At 41.6% G+C, this 18,391-nt stretch overlaps 1 protein-coding gene across 1 annotated transcript in view; it reads left to right on the top strand.

Annotated features, from left to right (window-relative positions):
* cacna1ba (calcium channel, voltage-dependent, N type, alpha 1B subunit, a) overlaps positions 1–18,391 on the top strand; it is a 150,692-nt gene that overhangs the window by 120,233 nt on the left and 12,068 nt on the right. The window contains exons 42-49 of the mRNA XM_047380421.1: positions 6,956–7,061; positions 7,690–7,797; positions 9,404–9,516; positions 10,040–10,179; positions 10,388–10,520; positions 11,978–12,097; positions 16,791–16,820; positions 17,865–18,081. Of these exons, the coding sequence (XP_047236377.1) occupies positions 6,956–7,061; positions 7,690–7,797; positions 9,404–9,516; positions 10,040–10,179; positions 10,388–10,520; positions 11,978–12,097; positions 16,791–16,820; positions 17,865–18,081 (967 nt within the window). The remainder of the gene's footprint in view (positions 1–6,955; positions 7,062–7,689; positions 7,798–9,403; positions 9,517–10,039; positions 10,180–10,387; positions 10,521–11,977; positions 12,098–16,790; positions 16,821–17,864; positions 18,082–18,391) is intronic.

Below are 18,391 nucleotides of genomic sequence, written 5' to 3'. Positions count from 1 at the left end.
TCTATAAGATTCTGTTCACTTCCTGAATCAACCAGTGCAGAGAGATTGTAGACCTGTTGGTTAAGTTGTAACGTGGCTGGCAAACAAAATCTGAGGGATTCGGGTGAAACAGTCTGGTCCGCCGGTATGTCCCCATCTACCGACGGACCAGATCTTTTGACCGAGGAGGACAAGTAAGACAGTCGGCTACAAGATGCTCTATGGAGCCAAAATAAAAACATTGCCTAGCCTGCCAGCGCCTCTGCCTTTCCTCGCTAGTGACGCGCGCCCTACCCACCTGCATGGGTTCAGTTTCTCCTGCCAGTTCTTAGGAAGGAGGCTTGGGGTTAACAGTAGGCAAAGGCGTTGGCTGGGTCCTAACATAACTGCGTTCATTTCTGGCCTTCCTCCTCTCCCTTAACCGGCTATCTATTCTAATGGCTTTAGCAATGAAATCCTCCAATAACTCTGGCTCATCCACTAAAACAAGCTCATCCTTTAAAGTCTCACCTAGGACATGAAAAAATACAGATTTAAGGGCCCGGCTGTCCGAGCCAGATTCTGCTGCAAGGATACGAAAATCTATAGCAAATTCGGTTAGCGGTCTACCCCACTGCTTAATGGTCCATAACTTTCGACCTGAAGCCACATAATCAATACAGAAAGAAAAATTTATCCTAAACTCCTTCTCAAAATCAGAAAATGTGCAACAAACCTGGACACAACTAGGAAAACGGGACTCAGCCCATCTTAGTGCTTTTCCTGACAAAAGGCCAATAACATAAGAAATCTTAGAGTCATCATGGGGGAAAGAGTGGGGGGAACGATTGAACAATAAGGAACATTGTAACAAGAAACCCTTACAGTCACTGGTCTCACCTGAAAATTTCTCAGGACTGGGGGAAATGACGTCACGGATGAACGGAAGACGCTGGGTCTCTGAGCTGGCTGCAGTGGCCTCTAACGGCTGAGTGGGAGTCTTGTTCAAGGATAGCTGTAACATGGCGATTACCTGTTCGAGCTGTTGATTCGTCTGACGTTGCTGTTCGGTTAGAGAGCATAAGGTGGAATCGTGAGACTGGATATGGTGAGCATGATCGGAAAGAATTCTCTTGAGCGCCTCTGCTGGGTCGGGTAGGCTCGAGTATTCTGTCATAGTGTTACGTATGGCTCTGACCAACATACAGAATCACGCTCAAGGGAAACGGGTACAAGTTTGAAAAAAGGTTTATTTAAGGAGAATGGATCGGTATGAACAACTGTAAGGAAAAACGACAGGTAAGTGGCACTGTAAAAGAAACCGGAACTTAATGTGAAATGTCTCTTACTAGGAGTGAGTAGGAAATCCGCCAGGAGGAGAGGGATTCGGACTGGAGAAGAAGTGAATATGGAGTCAATGGTAAGTCCGATGATTTCTTAGTTACTTGGGTTAGAGTTTGGAGTGCAGGCGTCAGCGGAGAGGTGGAGGGTGGACAGGTTAGGTAGAATGGTCTCTGGAGAATCCGGGTCCAGAAGCAACCAGCCAGGGAAGTTCCAGAGTTCCTTCCTGGGGGAGATCCTAGGAGAGGGGCTAGTGCAAAACGAAGCCACCGGGGCCAGCCTGGGTAACCTCCAGGTAGTCGCCGGTATAATTGTTGGAAGGTCCTTGAAAACGTTGTTAGTGTTTGAACGAAGCCACTGGGGCCAGCCTGGGTAACCTCCAGGTAGTCACCAGTTCAGTTCACTAAGAAGAACAAAGAACAAGTTAAACGTTGTCTAAAGCAAAGTACACATAAATTTAATTAATACGAGGCTGGCTGAGTAGCTACCACAGAGGCTAATACTCGAGCAGCGAGATGCTGGCTGCTTCCTGCTTAAGTACTCCAGGACTCAGTCACCGAGATGGAAAACACCTGTCTCCACCACTGCTGAGCACTAGCGCTTACTAGGAGTCAAAAAACACAGACAAAAACATACAACAGAAACTCCAGCCCTGACAGTCCCATTGTTTACTCATTTCAGTTCCCTTAGATGTTTTATGTTACCCCCCTGCACTCCCTGCTCATCGGTGTTTATTGTTCACTCTCCCTCATTTGCCTTCTGTCTCTCTCCCACACCAGCTGCTCCTGATTCTCTCCTTGATTGGCTGCCTTAATTCACTTGTCCATACTCTCTGGTTTTCTGTTCTCACTACTGGTTTCTCCTGCTTGCTACCTGTTGCCATGTCCAATTGGTTCTTGCCTGTTTTCTACCCTGAGTTATTCCAGCCTCGTTATCCGCCATTATTCCAAGACCTGGAAATATTGTAAGCTCCTGTTTTCATTATTAAATATTCAAGTATATAATTATTCAACTCACCTTGCCGCTTCTTCACTCTGCTCTGGACTTTGGTCCTACACAGCTCCAACAAACCACAACATTACCTCACTGTGCCTACATAGAATTTATTGATTCTGTTTTTGTTGTTTTCTTAACTGCAGCAAAAACTGTTTTGTTTTTAACTGTATTTAAAGCGCTGTAGGTAACTAGTGTGACTGTGGTGTCTATTATTTTATATTTATTTTGCATATTTTTTATCACACCCTTTTTATCACCTGGGTTGATGGTCGTTATGTGGTAGGGGTTCATCCTATAACCGGTGGATTGCCGGTTGGAACCCCCACTCCATCTTTCTCAGTTGTTGTGTCCTTGCACAAGACACCTCACCCTCCGTGCCTGCTGATGATGGTCAGAGGGCTTGATGGCGCCTGTGTATTTTAGCCCCACTTCTGTCAGTCTGCCCCAGGACAGCGGTGGCTACACAGTAGCTTACTGCCAGTGTGTGAATGTGTGTATGTTTGGGTGGATAACTGATTCAGAGTCAGAATCAGAAAAGCTTTATTGCCAAGTACGTTTTTGGACATACAAGGAATTTGTTTTGGTGTACTCGGTGCAATACAGTACAAATTAAACAGTATAAACATATCTACAATATAATATAAATATATGTGCACAGTTTTAAGTGAGTGAGAGTAAATATAGAGCAGTATAAGATGCAAGAGCAATACAACAGTGCAGGTGATCATTGTGCAAGTATGGCAGTGCAAGTAAAGCAGGAGTCCAAGCTGAGCGTTAATGTAACGCATAGAGTTACAAGTTACAGGTGTCCTGTCAGCAAAAAAAGTGGGGGTGTGGGTGAAAGGGAGAGTGTCAGGGTGGTTTCCGGGCTTTGTTAACCAGGCTGGTGGCAGATGGGAAAAAACTGTTCTTGCGGCGTGAGGTTTTGGTCCGGATGGACCGCAGCCTCCTGCCAGAGGGGAGAGTCTCAAAGAGTCTGTGACCAGGGTGGGAGGGATCAGCCAGAATCTTCCCTGCCCGCTTCAGGGTCCTGGAGGTGTACAGTTCCTGTAGCAGCAGTGTACCAGATGGTGATGGAGGAGGTGAGGATGGACTCAATGATGGCTGTGTAGAAGTGCACCATCATAGTCTTTGGCAGGTTGAATTTCTTCAGCTGCCGCAGGAAGAACATCCTCTGCTGGGCTTTCTTGATGAGGGAGCTGATGTTTGGCTCCCACTTGAGATCCTGGGAGATGATGGTTCCCAGAAAGCGGAAAGATTCCACAGTGTCAATTGTGGAGTCACAGAGGGTGATGGGGGTAGGTGGGGCTGGGTTCTGCCTGAAGTCCACAACCATCTCCACTGTCTTTAGAGCGTTGAGCTCAAGGTTGTTCTGGCTGCACCAGTCCAACAGATGGTCCACCTCCCATCTGTACGCGGACTCGTCACCATCAGAGATGAGTCCGAACAGGGTGGTGTCGTCCGCAAACTTCAGAAGCTTGACAGACTGGTGACTGGAGGTGCAGCTGTTGGTGTACAGGGAGAAGAGCAGAGGAGAGAGAACACAGCCTTGGGGGGAACCGGTGCTGATGGTCAGGGAGTCAGAGACGTGCTTCCCCAGCCTCACGCGCTGCTTCCTGTCAGACAGGAAGTCAGTGATCCACCTGCAGGTGGAGTCGGGCACACTCAGCTGGGAGAGCTTCTCCTGGAGCAGAGCTGGGACGATGGTGTTGAAGGCAGAGCTGAAATCCACAAACAGGATCCTGGCATAGGTTCCTGTGGAGTCCAGGTGCCGGAGGATGAAGTGAAGGGCTAGGTTGACTGCATCGTCTACAGACCTGTTGGCTCTGTAGGCAAACTGCAGGGGGTCCAGGAGGGGGTCGGTGATGTCTTTTAGGTGTGAGAGCACAAGGCGCTCAAAGGACTTCATCACCACAGAGGTCAGGGCGACGGGTCTGAAGTCACTAAGCCCTGTGGTCCTTGGCTTCTTGGGGACAGGGACGATGGTGGAGGACTTGAAGCAGGCCGGCACATGACATGTCTCCAGTGAGGTGTTAAAAATGTCTGTGAAGACTGGAGACAGCTGATCAGCGCAGTGCTTCAGGCTGGCTGGTGAGACAGAATCCGGACCAGCAGCTTTCCGGGGGTTCTGTCTCCTGAAGAGTTTGTTGACGTCCCTCTCCTGGATGGAAAGAGCCGTCCTTGGCGTGGGTAGGGGGCTGGTGGGGGGGAACTTCAGGGTGGGGGTTGGAGGTGCCAAGGCCCCTCTTGAGGTTGGAGAGATGGGGGTGGTGGATTGTGGCTGCAGCTGTTGGGGGGCGTCGTGGGGGATGGTTGCAGGACTGTCCCTTTGTCTTTCAAAGCGGCAGTAGAACTCGTTCAGGTCGTTGACGAGGCGTCGGTCGTTGATGGAGTGGGGGGCTTTCGGCTTGTAGTTGTTGATTTGCTTGAGCCCTTTCCAGACAGACGCAGAGTCGTTGGCTGAGAACTGGTTTTGGAGCTTCTCAGAGTACAGTCGTTTGGCCGCTTTCACTGCCTTGCCAAACTTGTACTTTGCCTCTCTGTATATGTCTTTGTCCCCACTCCTGAAGGCCTCTTCCTTATCCAGTCTTAACCTTCTGAGTTTAGCTGTGAACCAGGGTTTGTCGTTGTTGTAACTCGCCCTGGTGCATGATGGTACACAGCTGTCCTCACAGAAGCTGATGTAGGAAGTCACAGCCTCTGTGTACTCGTCCAGACTGTTGGTAGTAGTCCTGAACACATCCCAGTCTGTACAGCCTAAACACGCCTGGAGATTCTCCACAGCCTCACTGCTCCACTTCCTTGTCGTCCTCACAACAAGTTTGCAGAGCTTTAGTTTCTGCCTGTATGCAGGAATCAGGTGGACCATGATGTGGTCGGATTGGCCCAGTGCAGCACGTGGGACGGCGTGATAAGCGTCTCTGATGGTGGTGTAACAGTGATCCAGAATATTGTCCTCTCTGGTCGGACATTTTATAAACTGTCTATATTTGGGGAGTTCGTGGGTGAGATTACCTTTGTTAAAGTCGCCAACGACGATAACTAAGGAGTCCGGGTTGGTCCACACTCAGTATCTGGACGGCGAGCATGCGCTGTGCGACCTGCACGTTAGCTTGCGGCGGGATGTAAACACCGACCAGGATGAACGAATCGAACTCACGGGGGGAATAGAAAGGCTTACAGTTTATGATGAAGGATTCCAGGTCTGGAGAACAGTGGTGCTGAATCACTGTCACGTCGTTGCACCAACCGCTGTTGAGGTAAAAACAGATTCCTCCACCTTTCGCTTTGCCGGAGAGTTCCGTGTCTCTGTCCGCTCTGTAGAGCTGGAATCCTGCCAGCTGCAGCGCAGAGTCCGGTATTAATCCACACAGCCAGGTCTCCGTGAAGCACAAAACTGCCGATGAATAAAAGTCCCTGTTTTTCCCCAACAGCAGTTGTAGTTCCTCAATTTTGTTGGAAAGTGAGCGCACGTTAGAGAGAAATATTCCAGGTAACAGTGTTCGTAGTCCACGCTGGCGAAGACGTACCAGCACCCCAGCCCGTTTCCCTCTCTTCCGGCGTTTCACCGCGTGAGCAAAGGTGAGCGCACCTTTGACTAGAATGTCCAAAAATTCCAGAGCAGTAGGCAGAAAAGTGGGAAATAACTCCTCTGGTGTAGTAGCCCTGATGTTCATGAGTTCTTCTCTGGTGAGAGAGCTCCGGGTACCATCACAGAAGACCGTTTTAAAGCAAAAAACAAAACAAAACAATGCGCACCAACACGCCGAGGCGATCATCTGCGGCGCCATCTTGTAGTGCATAGAGCTTTGGAGTCCTCGTACTTGATAAAGAGCTAGACAAGTGCAGGCCATTAATATTCATTATTTGAACAACTGACATTTATTTGACTCTGATTAATGTCTGCTTGTGTGTCTGTGTGTGTGTGTGTGTGTGTCTATGTGTGTGTGTTGGGACTGGGGGTGGGGGGGGGTTTGTGTCGGTCCCTCAGCTCTCCATCCCGCCTCATTCTCTGGTCCTCTCTGCTCTGCCACCATTAGAACATATAGATGAATGCTTTTTGTGTTCAGGGGAGCTCAACTCTTACAACGATCTTTTTTTTTTTTGCATCTAGTGATGCCATTAGTGTTGTATAAAACTACTTCTGAATCTCTCTGCTAAGGCTAGCCCAGCTTGGTGGAATGGATACTGTTTATTGGTAGCTGCCACTTTACATCTACAGCATGTTCAGTCTCTTCAACTCCTGAATTGATGATTTCTAGGATGGTAACCACAGAGTCGAGCTCCTGCAACTGTCCAGACACCTTCATGGTTATGCGTTACATGCCTTCTCTCACCTTTTTTTTGGTCAATGTTGGTCTTGCCCCAGTGCACTTCGACTTGCAAAATATTGCATAATGTAGCCAATAGCAATTAATGTGGATGTCTAGTCTGTCTGTACATGTATGTAGAGAAGACTTTTTGTGTGCTGAATTGAGTCTAAGTAAAATTGTATAATTACAAAATAATGAAAGCAAATATAACAAAATCAATCAAAAACTAATAGAAAATACTTTGTTACAGTAGCACACAGATTGATTTCTCTAAGTGGATTGGATATTTGGAGGTGGAAGTTTTATCACATCATAATGTTACTTCTGTCACCTAATTCTCTCCACAGCGACTTGTCAAAATGAACATGCCCATCGCTGATGACAACACAGTCCACTTTACCTCCACACTGATGGCTCTGATTCGTACTGCACTGGAGATCAAGCTGGCCTCAGGTCAGATGAACTCACAAATGTCCACAAAATGCACAAGTGTTTTTTTGTTTGCAAAAACTATAAAAGATAAGATGTGGGTAATCTTCCAGGCTTGTAAAAATCTAATTGAATTATGTTTAAATGGTGGAAAAGGCTAAGTATATAGTGTATATAGAGTAAATTACCTAAACCACACATGACATTTCAAGATTTTACTATATGACTGATGCAATAACCACAAAACAGTGGTGGCAATGGTTAAAATTGATCACTTCAGAATAGGGATGCACCAACAAAAATCCAGGGAGGGGTCAGGACCCGCCAAATTGTTTTAATGAACCCATGTTGGCGGTCAACAGGTCAGATAGCGAATATTGAGATTTTTTTTTTCACTCATTTAGATGCATCAAAACTTAGTCACCCACTATCAACCTACAGCATGTACTTTGATGTTGTTCTTTCAACCTATTCAAAATCAGATTAAAGTTTGGGACATATCCTATGATATGTAAAGGGGATAAGATTTAGTTTTAAAATGTTAGATTTAGAACTGTACCCCTATCAAACAGCCTGCTGTGCATGTTTTTTTAGCTGAGCAACCTTTCCCGCTGTACATTCCAAAGTTTGTACTTATTGTGGTGATTTCCAGGGATGGTGATGCAGCGATTAATGGATGCTGAGTTAAAGAAAGACATATCGACTGTTTGGCCCAGCCTCTCTCAGAAGACCATGGATCTGTTGGTGACGCCACACAAATGTAAGTATCTGTTTTATTTTTAGCTAGTGCGTTGATATCTGCATAGGCCTTCACTCCTGGCTAAGACTGATCTATGGTCTCCACAACCTCCAAGACTGACATGCAACAATTGCAGCAAATTAAGAAGCTTCATTTTAAAGTAACTATGGTGGTTGTTTCTGTGTGACAAGCTTTGATTCCTGACTGAAACCATTAAAATAGATCACTTCAGTATAAACAAGACAACAGACTAGGAATTCTGGATCAAGATCAGGATTTTAGGTAAATGTTTATTTACATGTGCCTGGAGTGTCAGTTATGAGAAAAACCTCTTAGAGGATGGTTTAGATGAAGGTATTGTTGTTAAATCTAGGAAGTTAAAAAGACAGATCTGGCTGTAGTGTTACTCTACTTTTAGAGCTGCTGGTTCTGATGATGATGATCTCTTGTAAATTATGCCCCTGACATTGATCCAAGTCATTTAAAAAACGGGCATCAGCTGATACCGACTCCCAGTCTTATTAAGTCATTAAAATCATTTCCATGTATGTAAAAACAAAAAACACATATTTTCTACATTATTCTTGTCTGTGTTCATTGTGACACAATGTATATATAATGGTGTGAATTTTTTTTATACCAATCTCCTGACTCGTATGTTTGGACAATAAGATCTTGTTGACCTTTGTAACCTCTCTGAAAACGATGGCTTCAGCTAAATATTCAACTAGAACAGCAGAACCTTATTTTAGGTTGATCAGATTAACTTTAATTTATGGGAGGTAGGAACTCAAGACGGCTGAATGCCAGAACAGAATCAAAGAGTTCTTCAAGTATTATTTTAACTGGGCTTGCATTCATGGTTAGTGCAGCTTTTTATTTTTTGTGTATTTTGTCCTCTAATAAAACTGTCTTGCACTTGAATTGTTCGGAATATGTGTCACATAAAATGTGGAAAAAATGTTTGGAAAGATTTATCGAAGTCCACCTGATAGTTAAAATTCCCCAGACATGCTACATAATACTCGAACAGGCTAGATGATACTCCATTAAAGAACTCAAAAAAATATGTTAATTTTAAAAGGGATAAAAGGGCTAATCATTAAACCTGGTTGGTAATAGGTCCATGTTTCTTGTCAATCAGCAAGTTTCAACAGTTTAAGATCTGTGGGAATGGTCTCATATTTTTCCTATTAGATTTCTTCCAGGAAATTAAGTTGTTTTTCATGAACCTGAATAATATCGAAAAATTATCAAGTCATTTTTTCCCTAAAAAGAAACTAAACATTGACTGCAATTAATGAGTCACTTTCCATGAAGCATACTTCTGTTTATGTTCAAAGCTTTTTACAAAACTGGACTTGGGTTTGCTTTGGCTGCCTTCTTGTTAAGCATTTTTCATTTCATACTGTACCTGCAAAAATTGATTCCTTTTAGTTCTGCTATAATACTTACATTCTTCCTAAAAAAATAATTTGAATTACTTACTTTGAATATAACAAAGAGCCTATTTTTTTCCTGAACCATTAGTTAAATGTCCTTGCCAAAATTAAGAGAGAAGAGCATTGAGTCTGCAGAGTTGCCTCTCTTCCTGCTCACATTATTTCTTGTCCCCTCACATCGTCAGCCAATGAGCTGACGGTAGGAAAGGTTTATGCAGCGCTGATGATCTTCGACTATTATAAGCAGAATCGAGCCAGGAGGTTGCAGTTGCAACAGATGACCATCTCTGGCACCCAGGTAAAACATCTGTACAACTTTCACACTTATTAGACACACACGTACAAACACACACACAAATGCACTGAAGCACACTCACATTAGATGCTATAATGTAAACCTGAATGCCTATGCCCTCATGTGCTTGCATAAGAAATGCAGACTGTACACCTGCATGATTTGAGAAACACAAAGAAAGAACTTGTTTCCACAGATTGGTCTTTGGGTTTTACAAAAGGAATGTGACATTTCAGCATAAAGGAATCCTGAGGTTATCTTCTAAAGTACCAGTCAAATTTGAATGACTAAAACTGGACAGAGAGTTATTAGTAAACTTGCACATCCACTCCACAGACGCATGTTTGCTTCCTTATTCACAAGGTGTCACATAGAATGTCTGAATGCATGACTCTGAAAACAATATTCTGCCCCTAGTGTCCACTCTTAGGTGGCTCAAAGGAACATTATTATTCCTGGGTCCAGAATATTATGCCTGCTGCTTCTGAATGTCCTCAGCATGTCGCCATCAATTTCTCCTCCACAGTGCAAGGTTGAGGCTCTGTTTAAGCCATTGCTGCCTCTGACTCACATGCAGGACTCAGCCAGTGTTCTTCAATCCCAGCAAAACCTAGAGTCACTCCATCAAGTGGCCAGCTCAAACTCCATCAACAACGGAGGCATGCTGTAAGTTCCAGACCTCACAGTTTCTTTATGAGAGCTTTTACCAGTTTGCCAAATTTGTATACCCATTAACACAATCAATGTGTATCTTTTATCTAAATGTGATGGAAACCTCAAATTCTTTTGGAATATATTTTGTTGATAAATTGAACATATATTATGTGTTGAAGCTCTAATAATTGCAATAAGCTGTGACTATTGTATCATGCAGTCCAGGTTATGATCCCAGATATAAGCCCATAGCTTCCTCCGGGATGGAGAGGCCCATCAAGGGGGTCCAAGCTAAACCAAAGAGAATCATATCCAAGGGCCCATCAGTGGACACACCGGAGAATGTCAATCAGGTAATGTAGAGACAAGCATGGACAGCTGCGGCGCTACTCTATCTTTATGTACAGTACATTTCAACAATGTTCTGAACTGTCAGTGAAAAGCATCAAAGTGTACTAATGGTATTTTAGGAGCAATAACCCTGATACCAAAAGTTCTGTTTTTCTTTTCTGAAGTTAACTTCACACTCTGAACATTCAATATTGGAATGATCATATGATTGTACTTATATTGAACAATCACAGGATACAAGACAATGTGGATTTAGAGAGTTAATCCTCTGTGTGCATTTAGGACCAACTAGAGTACACTAGTGTCATTTTCCTCAGTGATGATCAATGTACCTCAAATCTAACCAGTGGACAAAAACTTTTTGCATTGATACACTTGGTTAATAAACCATAAACCTTTTAAAATCTGTCTTCATACACACAGGTATATTCAGGAAAGAGAAGGTACAGCCTTTTCAGCTTCAGGTTTCTATGTATCAGAACATGATAAACATATTATCTGTTTTTAGCTAGTTGTAGAATGATCTAATTAACACAGTAAACTGTACAGTTCATTTATCATTGAATAAAGACAAATTGTGTTGTGTGAAAAGCAGAACCCACCATGATGCTGTAGTTTATAGAACCACTTTATCAGTCTCTGACAGTGTTGTGAATCACTGAACTAATATTTAGTTGTAAAAAGATCACTTCTAAGAACTGTTTCACATTTGTGCTACATGGACTCCGCCAACTTCTGGCTTCACATAGTAACTGTAGATCTTCTTTGATCACCCTGGAGCTGATTACTGGGTGGGTGTGTGTCATGTTGGCTAGTCTTTTACCCACTCCAATAGTAGTTTTCTTCCACTTCTTTGTGGTTTTGGTTTCAAATTGAAAATTATTTCAGATCATTTTACCCGAGCAACATTTCATTTTCTGCTCTTCTCTATATGTTCTTCCCTCTACACTTAACTTTTTAATCAAAGTATACTGTTCTTCTGAACAATGTCTGGATTGACTGATTTTACTCAGAGTCTCAGAAAAGAATGCACCATAACCAACATGTACAATATTTGCTACCTTCACCTCTAAACCTGGTCCATCTGCTTTCATTTTTAAACAGCATCTTTTCAATTAATGATTCTATTGCACAGAATGAGCAGCATGTGAATAATGATATTTGGATCTGTCTGTCTTCTGTTATGCTTCTACACCTTCTAGTGAAGTGGTTGCTGTATAAAACAATCATTTCTATCTAAAACAGTGGTTGATCTGGTTAATTATGTTGCAGTGCTATTATTTTAAACACAACCTTTTTTACTCAGATACTGGCAGACTGTCATACCTCTGGATATGATTTGTAAAGTGACTGCATTTTCTAAGCTGTAATGATTATTATATCCTTAAAGTTTTAAACTGGTGAAAAAGAAGTGTCGATGAATGCAGTAATGCAGAACTTGTTATCAATGTGTGTCCAGGTGTCAGTAGAGCTGATACAGATAAAGAACAGCGTCAGTAGCACAGTTTCTGTCCCTGGCTCAGGTCTGGAGAACCAGGGAAGAGCTGCTTCAATGCCTCGACTCAACGTGGAACTCCAGGTAACAGCTTATCTTCATGCTGTCTATTGCTGGGAACGTGTGTATACACTCCAAAGGTATTTAAATTTAAATTTAGAGTATTCTGTCTCATTTTTGATTAAATACAACAAACAATAGTAGCAGATTTCTTCTTCTCAGTAATTCTTTGTGTGTCTAAAACTCTGCGGATCTGATTAGTTATTCCTTTTCTCTTTTTACTAACTCAAGTTTTTGTTAATCTTTTTTTAAGTTAGATTAACTCTATTGTTCTGTGAAATAAATCCAATTATTGATGAAGTCAGCCTATCTGGGCATTAGAAGGAGACTGTTTTCTAACATTAAATTCAGGGTGAAAACTGGATATGGACCATAATCTGGGTCACTGCTTCACCCTGCTCTCCTGGTCTCCAGCTCAGCTAGTCTCACTATTATACTTTTCACCACTTTTTTAAATGTGTAATGTTTGATGTGTTTCCCTTCTGTGTAAATGTCTCTTGATACCCTACAGAAAGTGCTCTTGCCTTCTCCTTGTGTTTGTGAATGTCTGTTCCCTTTAGGCTTTAGGACTTGGCTTTTTCATGAGTGTTTAGGGAACCTCTGCCAGTTTTGCTGGGGATTAATCTGAATGAGACATTTGGGTTATGCTTCTGCAGATACACTATTTATACTGGTGTGCAAACCACACCTACCTGGTGCACTGATTCTCTCGCCAGGCAACAAATGGTGCACACCTAATGACCATCTGTGTATCGACCTTGTTTGAAATAAGACAAGATGTGAGACTGACTCACATCTGTAGGTTGAAGTCCAGACTGAAGACCACGTGACCAAATTTAATCCTCTACTACCAACTTACCCGAGATTTTTAGCACAACCCTTAATTTTTTCAAGTGAACAAAGGAGAAGAAAAAAAAACCACACATGGGTGTGATTTAAGCGACACCTTTAAATCACATCAGACGCATCAAGTTGAAGTGTGTCGAAACAGAACAGGTCCTGTATTGCTAAGAATATTAAAAATTTTAGAAAGAATTTTAGAATTTTTCGAATTCTAACATTTTTCTTAGAATTTTCCCACGGTAAGATAAAAGTTATTCACAAAGCACCTTAGGTTGTAAGAGAGCTGCTAACGTAAGGAGATATTAAGAGTAGTGAGGAGAACTTTTAGTGAGCCTAAGAGTGTCTTAAGCAAACACGATGGTGGAAAGACAGAGAGAAAGGAGAGATATTCTCTGTACAATGAATAATAGTGAATTAATAAAACGCTACCGGCTCGATCGTGCAGGGTTCCACCCCCTTAAACAGATGGGTAAATGAGCACATAATCTTCTATAACAATCATACAAATTTTAATAAGGAGATAAGATAAACTTTATCATCCCCTCTAGAAGAAAATTAAATAGTTTCAGCAGCAGGACAGGTTAAAGGTCAGCCTCTCGTAAGGTAATATTAGCAAGGACAAATAAATAATAGAAAAAAATAATGAATATCCATAAATAAACAGTGAACAAGTTACAAAAGTTATAAAAGTAAAAAAAAAAATACTACAGTTGAATTTTAATATTTACAGTATATTGCATTCAAAAGTAAACTTTTGAACAAATTTGAAAAAGTTGGAAAAGTATATAAATAAATACACACTCTAGATAAGATACAGTACAATAATCTAAACACTATATACAAAGAAGTAAGATGTAAATGAGGTGAAGAAGTGTTTGCTGTATTGTACATGATGACATCTGCAGCCATAGCCTGCATGGTGATCATCAGCACCCACATGTCTGTGGAGAAGTTCGCTTCTGTGCTGCAATCTTCTCTCTAGCTTCTGATTGCAGCAGGTACCAGAGCTTCTCACATTCCATGCTGGTGCTGAAAGCAGAGGGAACAACTCATTGATCTGCTCGGGAATGCGCTCCCAAGTCCGCCTCTTTGTTCCCTCTTTGTGATGCCGGGACCAAATCTACCTTTCAACACTCCTCTCTTCTTCTCCACCAGCAGGCTCTGCTCCTCTGTCCAGTTCGGTTTTCTCCATATTTTTTTCTCCGTTTTGTTTGGGTCGTTTTACCAACTCAGACCTCTCTAAACAAGTAGGCAGTCGCAGTTTAATGGCAGGTGAATGTCCACATTAAAATCAAATAGATGAATTAGGAAAACGACCAGCATGGGGAGTGAACATAACATGAAGCACATCAGAATAATGAGCATTTAAATAATTAATAGTTAATTAAATTTTGCTAAGTTTCATCATCATGCCTTATTTCTGAATCCAGTCTAAATTCTGTCATCAGTTAATTTCTCTCCATTGATTACTAGGACGGCATTTGTTTTTGGTTTTTTTGTAACAACCAATCACAGCTCTTAAAAGACAGTCACACCTAGCAACGGGGTCTACCACACCTCCTCACTCAGATAGGAATTTCTGTCGTCTCCTCAGAGTCGCTCTCAGCAGCGAAGTGAGTCACTCTTAAGCTAGGAGTCCTTGGCAGGAATTTTTAGGCTAAGATAGAACCTCTCTCTGAGGACTCTGAGGATCTTTGAGATTCTAGTGAATTAATTATTTACGGCTGCCTATTAATGATAAGTAAGCAACAGTTCACAAATAATTTTCATGTAGATTTACATCCTGAATTATGATATAATGCTGGATGTCATTGTTAAGATTCTCAGCAGAGAAACTGGAGGTGGTTAATCCTAATAAATAGTCTTTTTGGGGACTAATAACAGCTACCGAGACACACATGTGTATGGACGGATTATTTTTGTTATTTTTCTAACTTTTCATTCATCATCTCAGGTTTCGCAGCATGAATTTACTATGTTCTGTTTCAAACTTGATCTCAATCTAAACAAGTAGGCCACTAAACCCTATTAACATGACACATTGCATATTTCACTGCATCTGAACACACTAGCCTGCCGTAGAAGTCACAACGTTTATAAGTTGGCATGCATTGAGGATTTCCTGTTCATCCAGCTGCTGGCTGAAACATCCACAGAAATATAAGAAGCAGCTCATTCCTAAGCGATGATGATTGATTTGTGTGTTTAAAGTGCTCTCCTCGGTTTCAGTATGGAGCACTGTTGTTTGGCTTGCTTTCTGGGCAATGAAGTGTACAATAATGTGATTATACCCTGGCCAGCTACCAGCCATTGGTCTAGGGTTGTTTTCCTCCTGCTGCCTACTGAAAAGTTGATAGTGGCTCTAAATGGGTCTGGACTCAACATTCGCCGAATGGTAATTAGATTAATGGGAGAGGAAGATCTGTAGTGAAGGATTATTGAAAGGATGAAGGATATTAAGGCATGCTGACCTGCTGTCTTCGTTTTCTCACCTTTTGGAACTGAGGGCAGGAAATCCTTCAGCCAATTCAATTAATGTTGGCCTCTGGGAAACAGGCTGCTGGAGTGTGATGGGAATTCTAAAGTGCAGCCAGAGTGCACCCATAGCAATCACTCACAGCATCCCATCTTTCAGCTGATTTCTTTGTTCTTTTTCTAATTTGTGCTCAGCTTTGGTCAAATCCAGATCACACCTCTGCAATGACCTGTGCTGTTTTTTAACATGCCATTTTGTTCTGCAGTGACAGAAACTCTCTGGCCTTCACATACATGCACTGACACAAAATGTCAGATCCTTCTTTTGTGGTTCTATCACCTTTTAATGGCAGCACATTTTATTGCCCATTTTATTTTGCCGGAGATATGCAGGATGACCTATTGTAATACCTGATTTTGTTTTCTGAAGGTCAGCTTAGACGTGCAGATCAGATTGGCCATGTCTGTTTTGTACAAAGTTACGCAGTCTTTTAAAGTTAGTTAAATGTTTCAGCTTCACATTGTTTCATTCCTAAATCAAAGGTACTGGTTAGATATGCACCAGTTAACTGGTCAAACAACAGAAACATGCACTTTCCCTTAACTGTTTATTTGTACATCATTTAGTTACATGATTTTCTTTTTTCTCAGAGTCCAGAATTCAAAGAAACACAGAGGCTGGTATTAGCTTACAAAAACCTGGTTGTTATTCTCTGAGTAGTTTGGCTTGGGGGTGCCTTGTGAGTGTCCCCCAATCTTTTGAATGGGTCTTGAAGTACTGTGTTTTTCCCTCCACTCAACTTTTCTTAATGTGCCTAGTTATAGCACTCTCTTAACAGTCAACATTTTTAGCAACAACCTTTTCAGACTTACCCTCCTTGTCTAGGTTGTCTGTGACTGCTCAGCACCATCATTGTATAGATCAAAATGTGATCATAACATATGATTTTATTTTATCTGTTTTATTGTAAAAATCTTACAGTTTTTCTGAGAAACTGATTTTTGGGTTGTCGTTAGCCGTAAGCCATTGTCTTTAAAATTAATAGAAATTAATACTTAAAATATATCACTCTGTGTGTATTAAATCTATATATAACTTCCACTTTATGAATCAAATGAACTAAATAAATTGACTTTTTAATAATATTCTAATATACTGAAATTTAGTGTTGGTGCTTATTTAATTGGCTTTTTTTGAGTGTTCTGTTGAAACACGTAAAAATTATTTTATTTATAGCAATTTCTAAGATATAGTTGTGTTGGCAGACTTTGTAGAAGTGCTTGTTATTGTTCTTTGCCACTAAATCGGCCCGTGTATGGAACATCTATTTTCAGCTGTATCATATTGCTTCGTTACTGACTCTGTCTCTTTCGTGTCTGTCCCTCTCCGGCCTCACAGCAGAGACACTCTCCAGGGATGTATCTAGATGTAAGTATACACTCTCATGTGTCATTAAGTACCTCCCTGTTTATGGTACTGCATGAGCTGGCCAGAGATTTGCATCATTGAAAATTCTTAGACCTATAGAAGTAGTACCAGTACACATGTGGCTATGTCAGTGCTGGACTTGGTCAGGTGCTATCACTGCTGAAGGTTCTAATGAAAACTGAACAATGCTTTCTTAACCCTTGAGGCACCTCTTTATTTTTTTAATTTCTTTATCCTTTTGATTGCAAGGTATGTATGATAAGAGTTCTAAATTTTGTGTACACTTTTTACCTTCGGTACCAATTTGATGCTATTGACTCCCAATATAACCATAGGACATGGTTCTCTTACCTTGTTTTCTTTATGGAGACAGAGACTCCTCTCTTCTATTGGATATGTAGCAAGCACATTTATGCAGGTGCATCTTCTGTGATAATAGTTTGCAGCCTGCAGTTTGCTTGTCATTTATCTAGGATACAGCCATGAAGAGAAGACTAACTCCAGATGAGGCTATTTTAGCGGTCCTGCTGCTGCTTCCCTGAGGAGGATATTAGCAGCAGTGAGAATTCATCTGAGGGGCAGAAGGGATTGGTGGAGGAAAGGCTGCCTGGCATAGGGGGAACCCTTTAATGTTTATTTTAGGAAAATATTACATTTTCATGCTTTTTGGACAAAAATGGCATAACAACATATAAAAGATTTTAAAAAATATGAAAACTTTATATCTATGGATAGGTCTGAAGTTGTTGAAAAGATCTGATGCACTGAAAGTGAAAATAAATTAATATAACATTTTTATTACACTTTTAGAAGAGGTACCGTTTTGGGACTTAAAGGTAAAAACTGCATGTTCACTATATAGGTCCTTCAAGGGTTAAGTGTAATATGTAGAAATGTTGAAATCCAGATCTTTCATTAAAAAAAAGCCTTTATGGCACAGAAGGAAGTATCATGTACAATAATACTTTGGAGCCTGAATTGCACACAAATAACTTGTTTGGGATGTGATTCTCATTGATGCCTTTTCTTTCCTTGCTCTTTTAGTCTGTCCCTGATGCTAGCCCTATGAGGCGCTCGGCTTCTACTGTAGCTCCACAGCGGCCCCAGGAAGTTAACCTGAGGGACTACACCCTGGAAAAACCCCGTCAGGAGAGAACACACCACCACCACCGTCACTGCCACCGCCGCAGAGACCGGGACAAAGAGAAAAGACAGAGGTCTCTGGATAGCCCCCTTGGTGCTCAACCTCCAAGCTCAAATGGTCAGTCAGCAAACAGTCAGAAAGTAGAAAGTAGTTTGTTCATTTTTGAATTACTGTGTTCTACTAGTAGCATTTGTTAAACCGTAGATTGACTCATCATGTCCAGTGCAAAACAGTCGCCCTTTAGTTTTATACTTCTCTCTGAACTCTTTAGGAGTTTTTTTTTTTTTTTTTTTAACAAAAAATTATAATAGAAAAAGAGGAAACTACGAATTAGTACTAAAACGTATCAGCAAAAAATATTGAAACCACAACAATAATGAATTTAAAAAAATGTTAGTTCGATGCATTTATGTTACGCCTATTCTCA

This window comes from Girardinichthys multiradiatus, chromosome 12 (assembly GCF_021462225.1).
Source record: "Girardinichthys multiradiatus isolate DD_20200921_A chromosome 12, DD_fGirMul_XY1, whole genome shotgun sequence".
Taxonomy (NCBI): Eukaryota; Metazoa; Chordata; class Actinopteri; order Cyprinodontiformes; family Goodeidae; genus Girardinichthys; species Girardinichthys multiradiatus.
The sequence above is the reverse complement of the archived record's forward strand: the minus strand, read 5'-3'. Positions and strand labels throughout refer to the sequence as shown.